Source organism: Pempheris klunzingeri, chromosome 22 (assembly GCF_042242105.1).
Source record: "Pempheris klunzingeri isolate RE-2024b chromosome 22, fPemKlu1.hap1, whole genome shotgun sequence".
NCBI lineage: Eukaryota > Metazoa > Chordata > Actinopteri > Acropomatiformes > Pempheridae > Pempheris > Pempheris klunzingeri.
In genome coordinates, this window is record NC_092033.1 from 4,604,176 (window position 1) to 4,623,576 (window position 19,401).

At 40.4% G+C, this 19,401-nt stretch overlaps 1 protein-coding gene across 1 annotated transcript in view; it reads left to right on the plus strand.

Annotated features, from left to right (window-relative positions):
• tafa5a (TAFA chemokine like family member 5a) overlaps nucleotides 1-15,617 on the plus strand; it is an 81,889-nt gene extending 66,272 nt beyond the window's left edge. The window contains exons 3-4 of the mRNA XM_070854089.1: nucleotides 7,480-7,607; nucleotides 15,579-15,617. Coding sequence (XP_070710190.1) covers nucleotides 7,480-7,607; nucleotides 15,579-15,587 — 137 coding nt within the window. The 3' untranslated portion in view covers nucleotides 15,588-15,617. The remainder of the gene's footprint in view (nucleotides 1-7,479; nucleotides 7,608-15,578) is intronic.
• Nucleotides 15,618-19,401: the final 3,784 nt, after the last annotated feature.

Sequence of the window (19,401 nt, forward strand, 5' to 3'; positions counted from 1 at the left end):
AACTCACTTCACCAAAAAACCTCAGGCTTTTTAAAAAGGGGCTTGACAGCTTTTAGTGTGCAGATACTCATCAAGGCCGCCAAACGGGTGGAATAATCTTATGAAAATCAGACAAGGCAATAGGGTGGAAAGGAGCAAGCATGGGGAAGGAAAAAGAGGTGAAGAGAGAAAAACAGAAGAAAGGAGACAAGATGAAAAGGGAGAGGGAAATAGAGTGGAAATAGAGGGCAGACATAAAAGTACAGAACAAGAAAATAGTGGTCGTGAGGAAAGGGGAGAAGAAGACAAGGGGAAATAAACGAAGAGGAGATGAGCTGAGAGCAGAGGAAAGTGGATAGAGAGCTGGTGGCTAATTACAAAGCGCAGGGATTTATTTCTTTGCATTGGGTTTTTCTCTCACATTCCACTGAGCCTCCTCCTAAATCCTGTTCAGCTCAATTCAGGTTTAGGGAACATCTGCCTACCACGGCAGGTCAGATAGTACAGTTAATTATCCAGATAGTAGATCCACTGTAAAAGGAGACATGGGAGGGGATTTCCATGATGAAAGCAAATCTCGGCGTCTTTATGGCACTCAGTTGGGCTTTTTCAAGCCGTCTTTTGTTTGACTTTGTTGCCTGACATGTCAGCAAAGAGATTATTCTCTGTGTGCATGTGTGTGTGTGTGTCCATGGGTGTGTTTTTATATGTTCACTGTAAATGCTGGTTGTACATTACTGTGCTTGATTAGCTGACATACTTCCCACAAATTTAAAATAAGCGATCGGCGCAATCTTAAACTTCCAGATCACTGACAACAAAAGCAACCAATATTGTATTATATTGTAGGGCATGAATGATTTTTAGTGTGCTGATATGTTCACATGCTTTTATGTGCTACTGGGGATTTTGCGCACTTACAGTTGCAAGAACTACGGGGGAGAAAATTCTGACAGATTCATTGCACTCTGTGAAATGAAGACACAGTGAATTTGCTTAAAAGGCTATTTGAGGAGGCCTGAGTGGAACGCAGATGCATTAGAGAGGCGAAGGTGGGCAGAAGTGGCAGCGAATTGACAAAGAGCATAAAAGAAAATGCATATCAATGCTTATGTGTATGATGGCTTTGTTTTTGTGTGTGTGTGTGTGTGTGTGTGTGTGTTTGCACAAAGCTCATTGTAATGAATCAGGCGTGATGCTGATTTGCCTCTTGTCAGACAGCAGTTCGGTCCTTGCACAGAGTGTTGTGCACCACTTCACTAACTAATGCAAGTGTGTGACTTAATGCACAACCTTATAAGGATCCTGCACATGGCAATAAATAAATAAATCTAAGGAATAATAACGTTTGATCGTCCTCTGCATGTGGTCAGCAGTGTGCATACTGACATGTTGAAAAGTGATGCATTTTTTAGAATAATTGTGCAGCCCAGCCATATCTGGTGTCCAACATCAGCAGCCCTTGACACTCTGCTGATTCTGCTACCTGCCCTGGCCATATCTGATCTGTACAGTGTGTAATTATCGTAGCACATCTTATCTTAGCACCATCTCTTGAAGAGTGCTGCACTGCATTTATTACACCAGATCAGATCTGTCTTTAGGTCTACTTTCTGTCTTTCTTGTCTGCTTTCTTACTATCTCCCTACCTTCTTACTCCCTTGTGCACCTTCTCTCTCTCACACACACACACCAGCCCATCTTTCTCATGCCATCACAGGGTTGGCATGGCATTAGACAGAATTTATTAGGCCAAGATGCTGGCTGTTGACATGAGTGTGATCTACCATTTGGTGGGAAGATAAGTGTCCCATGGAGGGTGTAATAATGTTCACTGCTTCTCTTCTCCTTATCTCCTGCTGATGAAACCACAGCTGATACCTTCCCTTGCACATAGCATCAAACCTGTGTGTGTGTGTGTTTATTTCTGCCCATGCCTGCCTGTGCTCACTGGTGTGTTTGTGCCTGACTGCCTGCATGTGTGGGTGTGTGGACATGTTTAGGGGATGTTTTTATTCCACATCACTCTTGAATCTTATAAGTTCCAACATAAGCCACTGCCCTCACATCCGCACAGCAGTGATGGTTGAATGGTAACAGATAGTGTCACTATCAGCCAAGATGTTGCTAGGAGATGAGTTTAGTTAGTGGCGTGAATCCAAATGGATTAAAAGGATTACGTCTTAACTTGTCTTTCATGGTGCTGATTGCTAATATGATAAATTGCAGTTACTAAACTTGTTGCCTGGTAGCTGAGAAGTGCAGAATTCAGTGTGGTTCTTTAAAGTTGGGATTCATTGTACATGACGCTCCATTTTCAATGACACTAGCTAGGAAGCGATTACCAATATAAACATGATCAATTTTGAAATAAGTAGTTGATGCTAAAACAACTATTCTCACACTGTTGTGTGTCCTAGCGCTTTAGGATCTGGATATGCTGCTCAGAATATAAGAACCACCATAGTTTAATAGCCCCACTACACAAAAATATGGTTACATATACAGCTTTTATTGGTCACCAGCACATTTAGCTGTATTAGCCATATTTAGCTAAAATATTGAGCATACAGATGGACATCAAAGAAGTGGGTTGTGCTGCAGAAGTAGTTTGAGAAGTTTCTTCGAATTTTGAATTTGATTTATTTCACTGTGAAACTGGGTCATTTTGAATCCTTTGTAATTGCTGTCGGGCTAACTACAGCTTACATCATCCACAAGGAGCAAGCTACACAGTTTTTGGAGCCACCTTTCAAGTCTACAGGTGGTGAGTGTTAAAGACTTAAAATATGAGTTTATGGTGGAGTACTTTTTCAATTACCAAAAGTGTTGTGTTTTGCAATACCTAAGTCAAGCTTGGGTGCTAATAATAGCTTTAATTACAGGTTACACGATGTCATATAGCAGTTGTGTTATTTATGTTACATTTTAAAATCTTAAACTGATAATTTGTCACAACTGTGATAACCTAGGTCTCAACAACAGTTGAAATTAGACTTAGAGATTTTTTCGTGGGCTTGTGGATGAACTAGAAACAAATTTAGAAATGTTATGATACTGTGGATCAAGTGTGTTCAAGGTACAACACGTAGCTACTAAGTAAATTACTGAGAATGGGGTCATCCCCGATAAAGCTGTTGACATTTCTAACACACATGCAGAAAGGAACACTTTTACACACACGTAACAGTATTCATTCCCTCATTACTATTATTTACCTGACGGCGTTATACATCTTCATCAGCAAAGGGTCACCCCACTGGATGGTAATTCAGAAGCAAAACAAAGTGAATTGTATAAGTGACCTTGCTGACAACATTCATAAAGTCACAGTAATGGATTAAATAAGAAAAGGTAAAAAAAAAAATATCTTGAACACTGCCAGACCTCAGGCTATCGCATCTGACATTATTTTTTTTCTTTCACCTCAGTGAATAGTTTCTTTTCAACATGTCCTCTATTTTTTTCTTTTGCTCTCTTGCTTCCCTTTTCCATTTACTAAGCCTGCTTTACATCCTCTCCACTACACCACAATTACAGCTTGTGAGGTAGCACCGGTTGTAGATGCAGATTGAGAGCACTTTCTTGTCCTCTACATTCACATTTAATAGAAATGTGTCTTTGGCACTGGCATACTTCATACAACACATCAGGACACACCACACAAAAGACAAAATACAAATGATAAAAATAAATGTGTAAAATAGATAAATTAAGTTCTTTGAAAATGAAAAGACGAGGGCTAGAGCTGTCAGAGTGTGTGTGTGTGTGTGTGTTCGGGGGGGTTCTTTCACTTGGGACTTGGGAACTGTGCGGCTTGAAGATGGGCAAAATCACCAAAAAACTGGATTGCTAGAACGCTAGAACACATCCCTGAGGAACACCTGTGGGGACAAGCTCATCAGAGGAAGTGTTTTCTAACTGCATCTTATGGCAAACGTTTTATAGCTGTTTCGAATGGCCACACTAAAGGCCTACTTTCTCACCATTGTCTACTTGGCCAATAACTTCATGAAATGGCCACATTTTCAGATTGTTGGTTTGGGAATGTCACAAACATTGTCCGACGCAATTCTCTGAATCCAATGTCTGAAAGGTGCAATGGAAGAGAGTTGCATGTGCTTATGGATGCCAACTCCTAATCCAAAGGACCAGATAAGGGCTGACATTTAGAACATACAAGTGCATAACATTTCTGGATATCCAGAGTCTGACAACCAACAATTTACTTAATGTGTGAACTTTATGCAGTTCATAGCAATAACTTGAAATGTGTCTGTTAGGATCTGGTGGGGAAAAGGGGTTATGCATGTCTGAAGACTGATCAAGAAAAAGAAAATCATTGCTGACACCACTTGATAGTTCTCAGATTTCTGAGTTCCTCACATGTAAGTTTGTCCCTGAAGTGAAAATATTCAAGTCTTTCATGTTTTAGATTGCTTTTGTACAGCTAGCCTTGAGGCAAACTATAGTAGCACCAAGTAATTCAACCTCAAGTACCATGTCAGCAAAATGCACTCAACAATAACAATGCTTTACACTGGTGTCAATTTCAAGCTCACTGTTTACTTTGCTGAAACAGTGTTCAAAGTACTTTCCTTATTTAGCCATGTAGTGCTTGAGAAGGTATACGAATTTCATGGATTGATTGATATATAGATATAGTTCGTGGAGAGCAGATATTAGCATTGGGTACAGTGCTCACTGATAATCTACATGAAAGATTTTGACAGCTACTGAAGGTGCCCTTAGAGCAAATTTATAGATATGGAACTCAGCATAATTCCCTTATGTTTTATAAGAGAGCCAGCATGCAATGAACGCCATGGCAAAAGAATATGATGTATGTATGCCCTATAATTCAGTCTGGGCTTACTATCCATTAAAGAATGCTATTTTTCATCCACAAATTCCTACGAATATGAGCATAAATGTATGTATCAGTCTTCCTTATCTTGCCTATTTTCTGTAATGGTCAAGAATGTTATCTAGATATACTTATCCGTTACTTTGCCTTCATCCTCTCTCCTCCTATCTCAGTTCATCTTTTTTCCTTTTGTTTTTCTGATTTACATATTAGTGTGCATGTGTTGCTTAGTTTTTATTCTCATAATTTTTTTTTCAAAGCAATTTCTTGTTTAACGATGACCCTTAAATTCACTTTTCTTTTCCTTTCTGTCTTCCCCCCCCCCCCAAGAGCCATGATTTTTCCAAACTCCATTGAGTTTGTTTGAAGCAAAATAATATGTGTTTACAAAAATAATGTTTGTTTACAAAGATTTCATCTCCACAGGGTACCTTGAATGTCTTGGAGGCATCAAGAAAATTGTTTTTATGTTTTGACTTGTGCCTTCGTTCTTACTGTTATTATGTAGTGTTGTGCTGATTTTATAGAGGCCACAGGTTTAATTTAAATATGTGATCCTTTGACATCTTTTTTCAAATTTCACATTGATGATTCATTCTGCCTCATTGCCTCTCACAGAAACATGCAAGTGCATATATGATGTCTGATTTTTGGCATTTTGTTATTGGGTTTTCCCATTTTCATGAATGCAATATCTCAGGAATGCCTTGAGGGGCTTTCTTCGTATTTGGCTTATACAGTACTGAGCAAACATTTTAGGCAGGCGTGAAGAAATGCTGTAAAGTAAGAATGGTTTCAAAAATAAGATTTAACTGTTTACTTTCAACAATTTACGAAATGCAAAGTGAGCAAACAGAAGAGAAATCTAATTTAAATCAATATTTGGTGTGACCAGCATTTGCCTTCAAAACAGCATCAGTTCTTCCAGGTACACTTGCAAACACTTTCCATTTAGTAAATCAATAAAAATAAACAATTTATTACATGTTTTTGAAAGCATTCTTACATTACAGCATTTCTTCACACCTGCCAAAGACTTTTGCACAGTGCTGTATGTCCACTTTGACTCAAGGATGAACGGATTAGAATTTGGTGATCAATATGACTTCACAGCAGGAATATGAATACCAATGTTAATGCAATTTATCACTTGCTTTTAGATCTCAAATTCAATATGGATGTGTTCTAAAACCAAAACCAAAATCCATGTAGCTGGGGTACGACTATCCCTGGTCGGGAATCCCTGGTCTACAATGCAAAGTTGAAATCTGGGCAGGAAAAATGAATCATACCTCAAAAGTTATCAATGCTCACTTGTGCAAGGCCTTACAAAAATGTACCTTGCACAAATGTTAACTTTTTCCTAGTGGGTAAAGTACACTAAATAATTTAATCAGAGTCCTAAAAAAGATTCAGAATTTTCTTTTACATGTATTGACCTGTTTTGTTTGGTGGTGCAACTATTTTTCTCATTACTGTGGATAGCTAGACAAGAGCAAGGGCTACCTTCTATGCTTACTGTTTAGCATGTATGCACCACATACAAATACATAACAGCCAGATATATATAGCTTGGCGATGTTCGCCAACAAATACGGCTGTAATATTCAGGAGTGGCAGAAAGAGGTACGGTCACTTCCATTGTTTGGTTCCAATGCTCTTTTAGTTGGACAAGGATCTATTCAGACATCGTAAATCTCAGTACACAAGCTCCTTACTGTATAGTAGGAATCACATGTCACCAACAACAGAAGTTGGCACTGACATTGACATTTTTTGGCACACAAACGTGCACAAACACAAGAAGAGCTGCAGATTATTTGACACTGGGACCCTCAAACAATAGGTTGAATTCAAAGATTGCATTGCAGCTATAACCTCACTTTCCTCAAATGGAACAAAATTAATTTTATTGTTATCATTATGACTCCGTCTAGTGAGTGGAACACGCTGCGGTCTGGAGCTCTTCTGGGAAATGTAGAAACTCTCTAACTGAAGTCTAGCACCGAAGTCAATACTGCAGAGCAGATTGAGACAACATTATTATGAAAAAAGTCCAAAAGAAAACATTTTATTATGACTTGTCTTAAATATGATCAAGTCTTGTGGAATGCATTTTTAAAAGTGTATATGAAATATGAGTGATTTTTGTCCCTTGCGGTAGAATCTTATGTACAGAGCCCACAAAATATTTCATCCTGTTTGAAATGTTGCTGTAAATTTGTTTGATTTTATTTACCTGACTGATCACAGCTCTCTCCATCTGTCTGATTCTCTCCATCTTACTCTCATCTCTCACTGTCATCCCTGGTTACATATCTCTCCATTGCTCTTCATCTAACTGCATATCCCATCTATCCCCAATCTACCCTTCTACAACCCTCCATCTTTTTCACTCTATTTATACGTATTTCAACATTTTTTTTCAATCCCCCCTTTTCCATCATTTTCCATCGTGTCCATATCTGTCTCACTCCATCTGTCATCCCTTAACCCACTCTTTCCATTGTAATCTTTACATCTCTGCATCCACCTCTCTCTATCATTTCTCGTCGCCTGTTTATTCCTCCAATTTTTTCTCACCTCTCTGATCAGTAATTCTTTTTCTCTCTCTCTTCCTGTGTTCTCTGCAGCTGGTATTGTTCGGAAAAAGCAGTGGTGTGAGATGGTGCCATGTTTGGAGGACGAAGGCTGTGACCTGTTAGTCAATAAATCTGGCTGGACTTGTACACAGCCCGGAGGCCGAGTCAAAACCACCACGGTGAGTTCAGACTCCCCTTTAACCCCCCAGGTTACACAATCCACAAACCATTAGGTCTGAGCAAAATGTGTGTACGTACTGCACAAGTGCCGAAGAGAACAACATGACTGTAAGAGCTGAAAGTGAAGCATTTGCGTGGAAAATCAATTGTGCTGTAAATCAAAACTAAGGACACATTTTATGTAATTTGTGTTATTGAAACAATAATGACTAAATAGTTATACTCGCCAAACATTACTGTTTAGAGGCCATTTCACAAGCTGATCATCGACAGGATGCAATAAAAAGCTCTGATTTGCCGATAAGTATGACATCTAAAAGTTAAGTACCGTTTTCAGCTGCTGATGAGCCTAACATGACAGAAAAATATCAAGCTTGCATGATGAAATGTTGATAATGCTTAAGAACTGTTATCTACATTTTCCTTATATACAAATTCTATATACTGTTTACTGTATTGTGCATACTGCTTAAAATGACAGTATGTATGAAAGGTGAAAGAAAGAGATCTGCCACTCGCAAATTAATAGTTTAAATTCTAAACAATAAAAGGCGCCCTTGCATAAGTGAACACACTTAATTTTGCAAGGACTGATCAGTAGCTTATGGTGTGTAGTTACCGCTACACTGACACCGCTTTGGGGCAGCAGAACAGACTGTAAACATTACACGACTTATCATCACCTTATCGAGTTGATTGAGCAAGTAAGTTAGCAAACACTTATGCAGAGCAGCATTAATGTTTCCAGACATCTGACAGATGTAAGTTCAATATTCACTTTGTCTTTTAGCTCTGTTTTTGTCTCCACCAGATCCTAGGGAAACATCTAGCTCTTTAGATGTGAAATTTTTACTATGATTACCAGGTAGAAGCAAACTTTGTGTTGAGCAGGAACCAAATATGGGTGTATCAGAGTACAGTCATTTGACCCATTGCTAAAAGATAAATAATAGCTGTCTCAGGAGAACTTTTAATACAAAAAAAGTGAATGTACTATCCTTGCTACTTGTTCCTCTTTAGCAAAAACTATATGGTCTTGCTTCAAGAAACTACACTATGCTGAAATACATGTATGAAACAGTGAAATAATGTATCACTCTTACTGTTGTATTGCCATATTACTTTCCTTTGGGCCAGCTTGTTCCCCGTTAGCTACAACAACATTAATAACAGCAGAAAACTAGTTTAGCATTCACTTTGCAATCCCTGAAAATGTTTCTCTCCCGCCCTCCTCATCTTCAGCTCATCTTCACAAAGTGTATGCGATTTGTTTACTTCCTCATCGCCAGCAATTAGCTTGAATTAGGGACGCACTTAATGTTAATGATGGCAGCAGATGGGGAGCCACTGTTTGTATTCGCTAAGATGCCGCCCATTCATTCACCCGCCCGTCCTTCATACCCTAGCTCAGCTCTCAAAGCCTCCTCCTCTCCACTTCACCCCCAACACACACACACCTTCCTACCATCTTCCATCCTCTCACTGCTTTCCTCTAACTGCCTGATTTGCAAGAAACGTAAAAACTGTTGCTCTCATGACTGTATGTGCAGTCTATACTGTAGCAATTAAAGAGGTCTTGGTTGAGAAACGTGTTACACAACACACACACACACACACACATACAAAGCTGCCCTATCTGTGAATGTCAATGGGTGAACACTGAGGGCCGGTGGGGCATCATTAATGCATCATGATTGTCATGATTTAGTCATCAGCTGACTAACTTGTTTATGCCTTCCTGCTGAAAGACAAACACACACACATATACAGCAGATACACACACTGAACGCTGAACCCAGATGATGTGGTTCGTTATGAGTCAGCTGCGCCCCCTGTGTTCTTACTGTGTTGCGAGTTCACAGTGGCCTGACACCAAGCGGAATATACCTGGTAGAGACTGAGGAGACAGCCGTTACATGTAATTTGTTATCTGGGCAGGCAGATAGCCCACACGCACACACACCCACACACCCACATTCATAGCCAACATATAGCTGGATCCATTTATTATCTTTGACAGATATAAGAGCTAGTGTATGTGTGTTGGATGGGGTTGAGTATGCAAATGTCACGGTCACGATGCATTGAAAGGCTAATAGATTGGATGGACATGCATTGTTATGCGTGTGTTAACATGCTCTTACTGTGTTTTCAACTGCTTGCATATTCATAGTTAGGAATACGTGTCCAGGGGTGGCCCTGTACGCTGTGGCCTACTTGTACATTTCATATCCTGCTTAGGATGTCAGTCAATGTACCTCTCATCGGCTTACTCTGACAATATGTGGGACGTGACAGGTATTTCTTGCTTGCTTCATTGGCTACTTTAAGCTTGGTGACAGCTAGTCAAATGGCTGGACAGCTATGTGCACTCATCTGTGCCAGTCTGTGTGTGTGTGTGTGTGAGTGTGTGTGTGTGTGTGTGTGTAAGCAGCTTTCTTTGACAAGGATTCTAATAACTGGCAACAAGCAGACTGGGGTCATTGTTTAAAATTCTTCTAAAAATATTCGTACATGTAATGGATGAAGTGGCCTAATGTGACTGCTCCCTTTAATCTCAGACAAGTTGAGGAAAGTCGGGACGATTTTAGGACTCCACAACCATGCATGTAACCTAAAATTGCTTAAAACGCATTAGAGGGTAAGGCTGATTCTCCAAAGCAAAAATTACATAAACCTCTCGTTATCTGCAGACCCAAGGGAGAATCACGGGCAAAAACAAAACAAACAATTTACTCCTCAGCCTCCCTCTGGTTAACTTTGAACAAATGCCCCCTTCCCTAAGGCTTTTCAAGGTTAAACCCAAACTGCAGCCGCCCCAATATCGCCTAAGGATGACTGTTGGTTGTGCACAGTCCAGTGAGCATGTCTGACCTGTCTGTCAGGTGTTTGTGCGAAAACATCAATGCAGACAAACAGACATGTCCCTCGGGGCATTTGACTAAACCAAGTCAATCTGACTCAGCCCCATAGCCCCATAAAGGGCTATTTTGGACAAATGTCAGGAGGCGGTTTGCGTGTATTGGTCAAATGTTTTAGAGTTTGTGTTTTCTCTGTCAAACAGAGGGAAACTGTTGTTCAGAATGACACCACTGACCTCGTCTCTACCTTCAATCGACTCAGTACGAGTTGCATGTTAGATTAGATGTATGTACTTTCCCTCAACCTACAGGAGCATCACTCATCTCAGCGGCCACCATTTGATGTGCCTCTGTTTAAAAATAACTTCCTCGCTTACCTGTTTTCTCTCTGCTTGACTCTTCAGTGTTTTTCCTCGCTATCTTTTTTTTTTTTTCCCCACGTTTTCTCCCTCCCATCCTCCGTCCTTGTGCCTCACTCTTCTCTCACTTTCCTCCTCTGCATGCATTCATCTTGGTCTGACCCTGCTTTGAAGAGAACATGTTGTTCCTGTCAATAAAAACACAATATGGATTTCTCTGCAGCCGGCTCCATGAGAAACACATGAAGATTGATATGTACTTTGCTTATTGTTGACAGTGATGTTTTGAGCGAGGTTACTTTTATTAGCAGCGCACAACAACCGCAGCTGAAAAGGACACATATCAAATAAAGGTGCACTTGTGAAGCTATAGTACATAATTTATTTCAGTATCATTGATGTAGTGACAAATTTCACCTCTAAATGACTGACCTAACAGAAAATGGAATTCCTCAGATGAACCATATCAAGCTCCAGGACTGTAAATGAGCTCCTTGGGCTCATTTAACGGTGTTAATGAAACAATAAAATGCACATGGACACTCAACTACATGTCCATCAGAAACCACTTTATTTTATTTTCAGTTTAATCCGAGTACATAAAAGCAGACGTCTGCCAAAACGCATGCCTTATGGGGACCCATATGGAGAAAAAAGATAAATAATCACTTACAGGAATACTGGCCAGAAAGATCTGTCAAAACATAGCTGATGTAACCAAATGTTCAAGTCACCCCCCCAAATAGGAATAGTAAGTGTCCAATCATGGCTCAGAGACTGTTACTTTGCCCAATTGATGCACATAAGTCTGTAGTAAGAGCAATAGTTGTTCAGAGGGTGGTGTCTGTTTTTTAAGCCTAACATAACATACCTGGCTAACTTCTGTATACAGTAGTAACCTGGCATTATTTCCAAAGGCAATGCATTAGCCAACTATATTATTTAGTGGGACATTACATTTACTGTTAGAAAACTTTTTAGTTAGTTAGTTAGAGTAACAATAGTGATAAGACAACACCTGTCTTTCTCTCTATTAAGCTCTTAACTCCTCATCCTCAAATTCTTTCTCAAGTAAAAACGAAGCATATTCATGCATATATATATGAATAGTGGGACATGTAACTTCATAGCCAAAATATTGTACAGTCATTTTTCAGAAGAGGAGTCATGTTTCAAAATGAGTCAGTTGCAAATATTAAAAAGTCTGCAGGAGACTGTATTTTTAAGTAAGTACTTAAAAACATATCCATTAGCTTTCATGGAAGCTCTTCAGCTGAGCAAATCTGCAAGCGACCGTCCTCATCTCAGCCAACGACATTCACATTGGTCAGCTAGAAGCCTATTTTTGCATTTGCATAAAATCGAATAGATGGATGGAGAACATCACCCTTACAGTTAACTGATTTGGACTGAATGTACAGTTTTATTATAGATTTGATTTTAAACCAATTGAAAACAAATGTACAGTTTATGACGGCTAACTGTAGTTTTTGATAGTAGCCAAGCTGCGGAATAATTTGTATTGAGATAAATAGTGAGATGCTGTGCTGTTTTCTAGCCTACAGTGCACAACAATATTCACATGTTGGGCAATAGACGCAGCATCCTGACAACATGACATGCCATGATTGCTGGAAAGCTCATTTGTGAGAAAAAAAAAATCAGTAGTTAAAGCACTTTTACACAGAAGCCAGGGGTTAATTTCCCAAAGCCAACATACTTTCCTCCCTCCATTATGCTAAATGACTTGAATATACATTTTATCACAGTTACCTCAGTCAAATGCTGCCATTGCTGCCTTTCCTAAGCACTCCCTTTTGGCAAGGCGATATGTAGTCTCAGCAGTCATCTCCTACACCTCCTTCGCTCAGTGAAAGGCTTACTGCTGTCTCTCTCCAGAGAGGAGGATGCTTTGCATTGTGCCCTCCACCATTTTAGACTGGCAGATGAAACGGCGCAAGGAGCTTTCTCTCTCTGCATGTGCCGACGCAGGGAGCTCGGTGAGAAAGAGGGAGAGTGAGTGCACCATTAGAGGAGAAAAGCAAAATCACCTCAGGTTATCTGACGGCTTTTGTGACAGCCCGATAAGACGAATTTCGAAACAGAGACAGAAAAGCAGTGTGAGAGGAAAGAAAGGAGCAGTGTGAGTGAAAGGCAGGCAGACATATAGCATTGTAAAACATTATTTCACTCCTTTTTACTTGGGGTGCATCAAGCCATGGCTCTTGTTTAAGGGTTCATAGAAAAGGACATCCCTTCCTTTTTAGTTTTTAGTTCTAATTGCAGAAAAATCCAACTGCAGTTTGGTTTTTTTTGACAGCTGCCGTGACATTTAGATACAGTAGCATCCAATAGATTACAAATGCTTTAACCAACCATTGTTTTATAGACAGCAGCACACTAAAGAAGAGCAGTTGTCATCCTGAAATTCAGTGAACTGCATCTACTTGTCTTGTTGTGCTGTACTTCACATGTAATGATACAACACAACATCGGGTTCAGGTATTGTAGGAAACGGTGTAGAAAACACTCCCGGAACATATCAGATGACTGAAAAAAGCCTAAACGTCTAACTAGGTCTTAATCATACATTCCATTAGGCCTGTCCTGATTGGGGTATTTGGGCTGTGAACAGAGAGCTATGAGCAGAAGTGGCACCTACTGAGAGAAAGGCATGTGATTACTGTAATCAAGACTTTTTCAGAGAGGATAGAAGAGGAGATTAGTAGACAGAGAGAAAGGAGGATCGTAAGACAAAGATGAAGAGGTTAGGAAGGGTAATCAGGTGGAAAAAGTAAAAAAGAACAATCAATATGTGTACCTCTGCAAGTAGAGGAAGAGTAATAAAACATGTTTGAGTATAATGTTAAATAATATGAGCTCATGTTTGTGTGCACTCTGGAGGTCCATGGAGATAAAGGCTGTTTTTTCATCCTCACTCAAACAGCTTCTTTCTACAAAGGTTGCAGTTTACACATGACAATCCCCAGGCCAGTCAGTCCGTAAGCTTCTAGAGTATTAACGCATTTATACATCTGCCAGTGACAGCATGTGTTCGGCCGAGTATGAAAAAGCTCTTTCGATTGGGGTTTGTAAGCCAGTGCTGAGGGCCTCCCTCCCACAGCCCCAGCCCCCTCCCATCACTTCCTTTCTGTTTCTTCCTGTCTCTGTGGATCCTGCTCAGGCTGGACTTGATGGGATCCCCCCAAAGCCCCACCATCACCACGCGCCCCCCTCCCCCCTCCCCCTGTGGTTCTGGGTCGGTACCGGCCTTGGTAATTGATCCCTCTGGGCCCTACAGGCACATCCAACAGTGGGTTGAACAGAATCACCACTAAGAAGACAGCTGCTTTGCCACCACAGACAGGCCAAGAGAAAGGGAGAGAGAAAAAGAGACCCTGTTGCTGCTAACCATTAGCTGTGTCTGCCAGCTCCCTGCTACAAGGAGCCTAGTCAGCACATTGTCTCGGCTGGGAAAATACCAAGCCCTCCATTTTGGGAAGCTGGTACTGATATTGGCTTTTTAGGAAGGGAGACTTAGCAAGAATGAGAGAGTTTTTTTTCAGGTTCTTATCAACAGCCTAAGAGCTTGTGGGATTGATCTGCTAAGTGAGCAGTGGTACTTAGACCTAAAGGCCTCTGGTATTCAATGAAAGCCCCGCTACCTGTATTTCATCCCAAGTGTCCACACAGCCGGTTTCAGAATTTCAGCCATTTCCGTGTGGCCAAAAAAACGGCAATTAATTTGATAAAACAGGAAGTGATTGCTTTCTTGCGTTTGTACTGCAAGCAGCTCTCAGTTAGATGAACTGTAGATTTATTCCAACAAGCAGCGAACAACAAATGTACATATTTATATATTATTATTTAAATACAGTATTTTATCACAGCTGAAAACCATCTATTTCCACAATGTAAACTATTCAGGAGCTAAGAAAAACACCACTGTTTTCAGCTTTGTGACAACCCATTATTCAGTTGATCTAATGGTTTTTAAATGGTTTATTTAGCTTAGCAAGTATGAGAACTGTGTTGTGTTTGTCAAAATAAAAATATAGACTTAGCATGAGTCTTCAGTCATGCTGCCAGCATGCTCAGATTCACAATGCCAACATGTTGATGTTTAGCTGGCATAATGTTTATCATGCTGACATCTTAGTATAGCATCTAAGCATGCTAGTATTTGCTAATAAACACTGAACAGAACGTCATTTTTTTGTGGTTGTTGAGATATTTTAGTCAGTACCAAAGTAGTGGACCAACAGACCAACAATACCATCCACCAACATATTGTAGAGGGAAGGGGAACATGAGTTATCAAAGAGTTAACACACATATTACGCTAAACAATTAGTAGCATATTTAATTTTTTTTCATTTTATAGCCTAACATGTCAGTGATCATGAAAAAAAAAAATCACTGGAAATGAGACACCTCTTTATGTTTCGCTTCCATCTGGATGCAGAATCAGGACCCGTGTTGCTCCCACTCGTCTATATTCAACGCTATATAGGCAGAGGAGTGTTTTTTGTGACAAACACAAGCTCAGAACAGCTCATCAGGTTTGTACAAAGCCAAACAGGCACATTTTCAAGACACCATGGTGAGACAAATTAAAAACAGTAACGGTGGTGACGGTGGTGTGACTGTGTCCAAATCTGGGAAAACGAAACTTCAAAATAAAACACTGCATCCTCATAATGAGCTTGATAACCATACCACCTCCCCCTCTCCTCCTCTCTCCCCTCAGGCTCTATGACGCGACAAGAGTCCCCCTCGACACTCTTGCACTATGGAGAGCATTGATGACCCCTTGACAGGCAGCCAAAAACCTTCTACCAACACCACCAACACCACCCTACCACCACCACCAACATCACAACTCCACCCAAATCCCGGTCCCGCAAAGGCAGCAAGCAACACAAGCAGCTACAGAGCACCAAGGGCCTCATGGAGGCAGCAAGGTACAACAGAAAGCCCCTGAATCTGAATCTCCAAGAAATCGTTTAATTTGAAAACTGAAGTTCTTGTAGTGAAGCTAGTTTTACACTGGGTTTTGTGTTATTCATGGCCAAATGTCTATCCTGAAATATAGTTTTTAATTTAAGTAATAAAATTCATCTTTCTCACTATGAGCCAGTAGATAATGCACAAATACAGTTTTTCCAAAATCAATTTTTCTAATGAGTAGAGGTTGATAAAGTGGGTAATTGAGTCCGGTCTACCGGTTTACCTTTTTTATTTTTTCAGAAATGGATGAAAATCATTTCAGCTAATACAGTTTTTTAGACCACAAATGCATCATCCTATGGTTTTAGATGAGCATGCAAACAACAGGAAGCACGGCCACACATGCGAGCACACACACACAAATACACATGCAATTTAAACAACTGTCTGCTTGTTTGATATCTCTATTTGGCTCAGTCATTTTTCCATAAATTCACAATTTCCCTAGTGTGCATTTAACCACAGAAAATCCATGTGTGCAACAATACCAGTAAAACCCATCAGTTTATTTTCAGCTTGTTTTTGCTCCGCTTTATTGGCATGCCTTGTATATTGTCTTTAAAGTATTGTGTCAGGTGGCGTCTGTGTGCTCCTATAAAACAAGGCGCCAGACAGACTCTGATATTAATGCATGTGATCGGGAAATAGAGAGTAGCCATGTAGTAAATATAACATACAGTGCAGTAAAAGCGATGAGGCCAAAGTCATAAAAATGCCCAGTCTCACAGAGTGTCTGAAAACCAGACTCTTCTGTCGGTCAATATTGTCAGCATTTATGGCCCATGTTATGATTCACTTTCAAGAAAAAAAAAAAAAAATCTGATCCTGCTGCTTTTCAGTCCAGACAGCAAGTCTTCACCAGATTTGAAAATATAAATAGAGGCAGGATGCATGCTGTGAACTCATATAGTCCTACTCTTAGAGTGCAGCATATAGAAGATTATTGTCTATTTATGAAAGGAGAAGGCTATCTAGGATTGGATTTAAAAATGTGATCCCATAATATACTGCATAAAGGATGATAATACCATATCGCCTGCAACCATCTGGTTTCATACAATGCAGCAGCTTACATCGTATGAACAGATATAATCTATAAATTACAGGGTATGGAGGGACAGGCAAGTTGTTGTATCTAAGACGTATCAATGACATTTTGTCTTTCCTCTCTGAAGCTATTGTGGGGGAAGTGTGATGTTAAATCTGTTCTCAAGCCCCCTCTTGAGCATTATAGTTCTGATCATATTGTAGAATGCAGATAGTGAACTGTGTTTGCTTTGATGTTCCGAAGAAATGCAGTATGAAAGGTTTTATAATGACATAACACTCCAGATAGCTTTGAACTCTCTCTTAATGTGGAATGGGGCCTAGTGTCTGGAGGCCCGTGCATACATGTTCATGTGTTTTGATCTCAGCATCTGCTTCAGGCATTATCCAACTGCACAGCATGTAATGAGCGATTTCCCTTCCCTTATTAACCTGTGGATCATTCCTAACCTACAAGTTCACTTATGAATATTCATCCAGCAGCCTATTGTGCAGCTTGCATGCTCTGATTCAACAGAAGGCGTGCTCAACTGCACAGGGCTTAACATTAAACAGCGAGGGCCAGGACAAGTTTTAGAAACAAATATAGTGACTTGACGCAAAAAGCAGAAACACTTCAGGGTGACAGATGAACAGAGACGGCTTTATTTGACCAGCTGAGGTTTCGGCACCTCCCTTCCTTCTTCAGAATGTAGCACAGCTTCCAGCAAACGCACAAGATCAATCAATCCCAGATCAATTAATCAACTGCACACTCCTGAGATTTCACATTATTCACATCTACCTGAGACTCGATAAAGAGTTTGGAGGCACAGTAGATCAATTTTCTTTCATGCGTGCCCATTCACACGTCCACCATGGGTCACTGTGCAGTGACATTTTGAAGGCAGTCAGTGAGAGTTCACACAGAGAGGAAATGTCATGCCAGGGCCATGTGTTCTGGCGCATTTGCTTTAAATCCTCTAACTCCCAGCTGGAGAGTGACTCCATATGCATTGTGTATAATTTTCTTTAGCTCCAGCAGATGTGGCTGCATGCACTGTCACTTTAAAGCCCATGAAAAATGCATATAAAAGCCAGCATAAATGCATGTCCTCAGTTATACATCAAAGCATTTCAGCTCTGCTCACAGACAGGAAACTATATGTAACTTCCCTAAAATCAAACGTTTTCCTCGGCCTCTATTGAGCACTGCTGGGCACATATCAATATGTATTGAGTGGATTGCCTGTTTGCTCCATAACAAGAGAAGTCTGCACAAATTAGACATTAACACAGATGGATACTGTCTACAACTTTCCCTGTTGTTACTACGGCACTTGCAGCAGTTATCAGTCTCACTCAAAAAGTCCAAAGACCTTTCTGGTCTTGTTTGAACATCCACCCCCACTGTACTCTAAGTTTGTCCATGTGTTCAATACCCAAACGGGCTCTGCACCACATTTCCCTCAACTCTGTATTCCTCCAGCACGAAAATGTAAAATATTCTCTCGCTGTTATAAGATATAAAATAGAGTAATATGGTCGTTTCCTGATAAACCCGAGGTAATAATCACCTAGGGCCTGTGAATTTTATTCATAGGGCAAATTCATCTCATATTCATCTGACATTCGTTCCTCTTTTTAATAGAAGGCTTGCATTTCCCTGAGATGAGATTTGTGTGTGAGATTTATGGGGAACCATTTGCCACAGTGTGGGTGTGACAGAAAGGGAGAGGAACGTAGAGAGAATATAAGAAAATTACCATAGTAGACACAGACTGTGTGGTAGCTTACATAAACAACACCTTCTCTATCCCTCGCATCTATTTAAATTCAATTGCGTTCCATTCCTCTTGAGATTTCTAGGTTTCTATTCAGTGATTCTGTTCTGCCTCCATTTTATTTGTTGCTCCTTGACCAGTCAGTGCCACTGTAAGCTCAGCTTGCACACAAGGAGGCACTGACATAGAAAACTGTGCTTTTACGCTGGGATTAACCACCTGTTTGGGCAGGGGTCACAGTCGAGCAGTTAGCACAGTCATGCTTCTGCTTCAAGATGTTGTACCTCAGGGTCATTTCATGCCTAAGCTCCAACAAAAGCACAACATTATCTCTATTAATGCCACGAGCTCATTGAGATGTTTATTATTCGCGGAGCATCAGACATTGTCGTCTCCATCTGACACCTGCCTCTTTCCTGCTAATTTGCACCTTGTGAAATCATCAAGAGTTCATTATTATGAATTACGTTTCAGTGGCAATGCAGAAGTCTTGTAAGGCATCGGCGGCTCGATCGAGTTGGCTGTGTGACTGGCAGGGGCCAGATGGCGAGGAGGCCTCCAGATCTGTCTTTCTGTGGTAGATTAATTGTATCTCCGACGCTTCGCTGTGAGACTGGCTTTGTTATTGGGTTACACCCGCTGAAAAACTCCAAATATTTGACTGTCAAAACACTTGGTTTGACAGAGAGTCAGCTGTTGAGTTTTTATTTTTCCTGTTACGCTGCTATCAGAGTGCTATAATTAACACCTCCG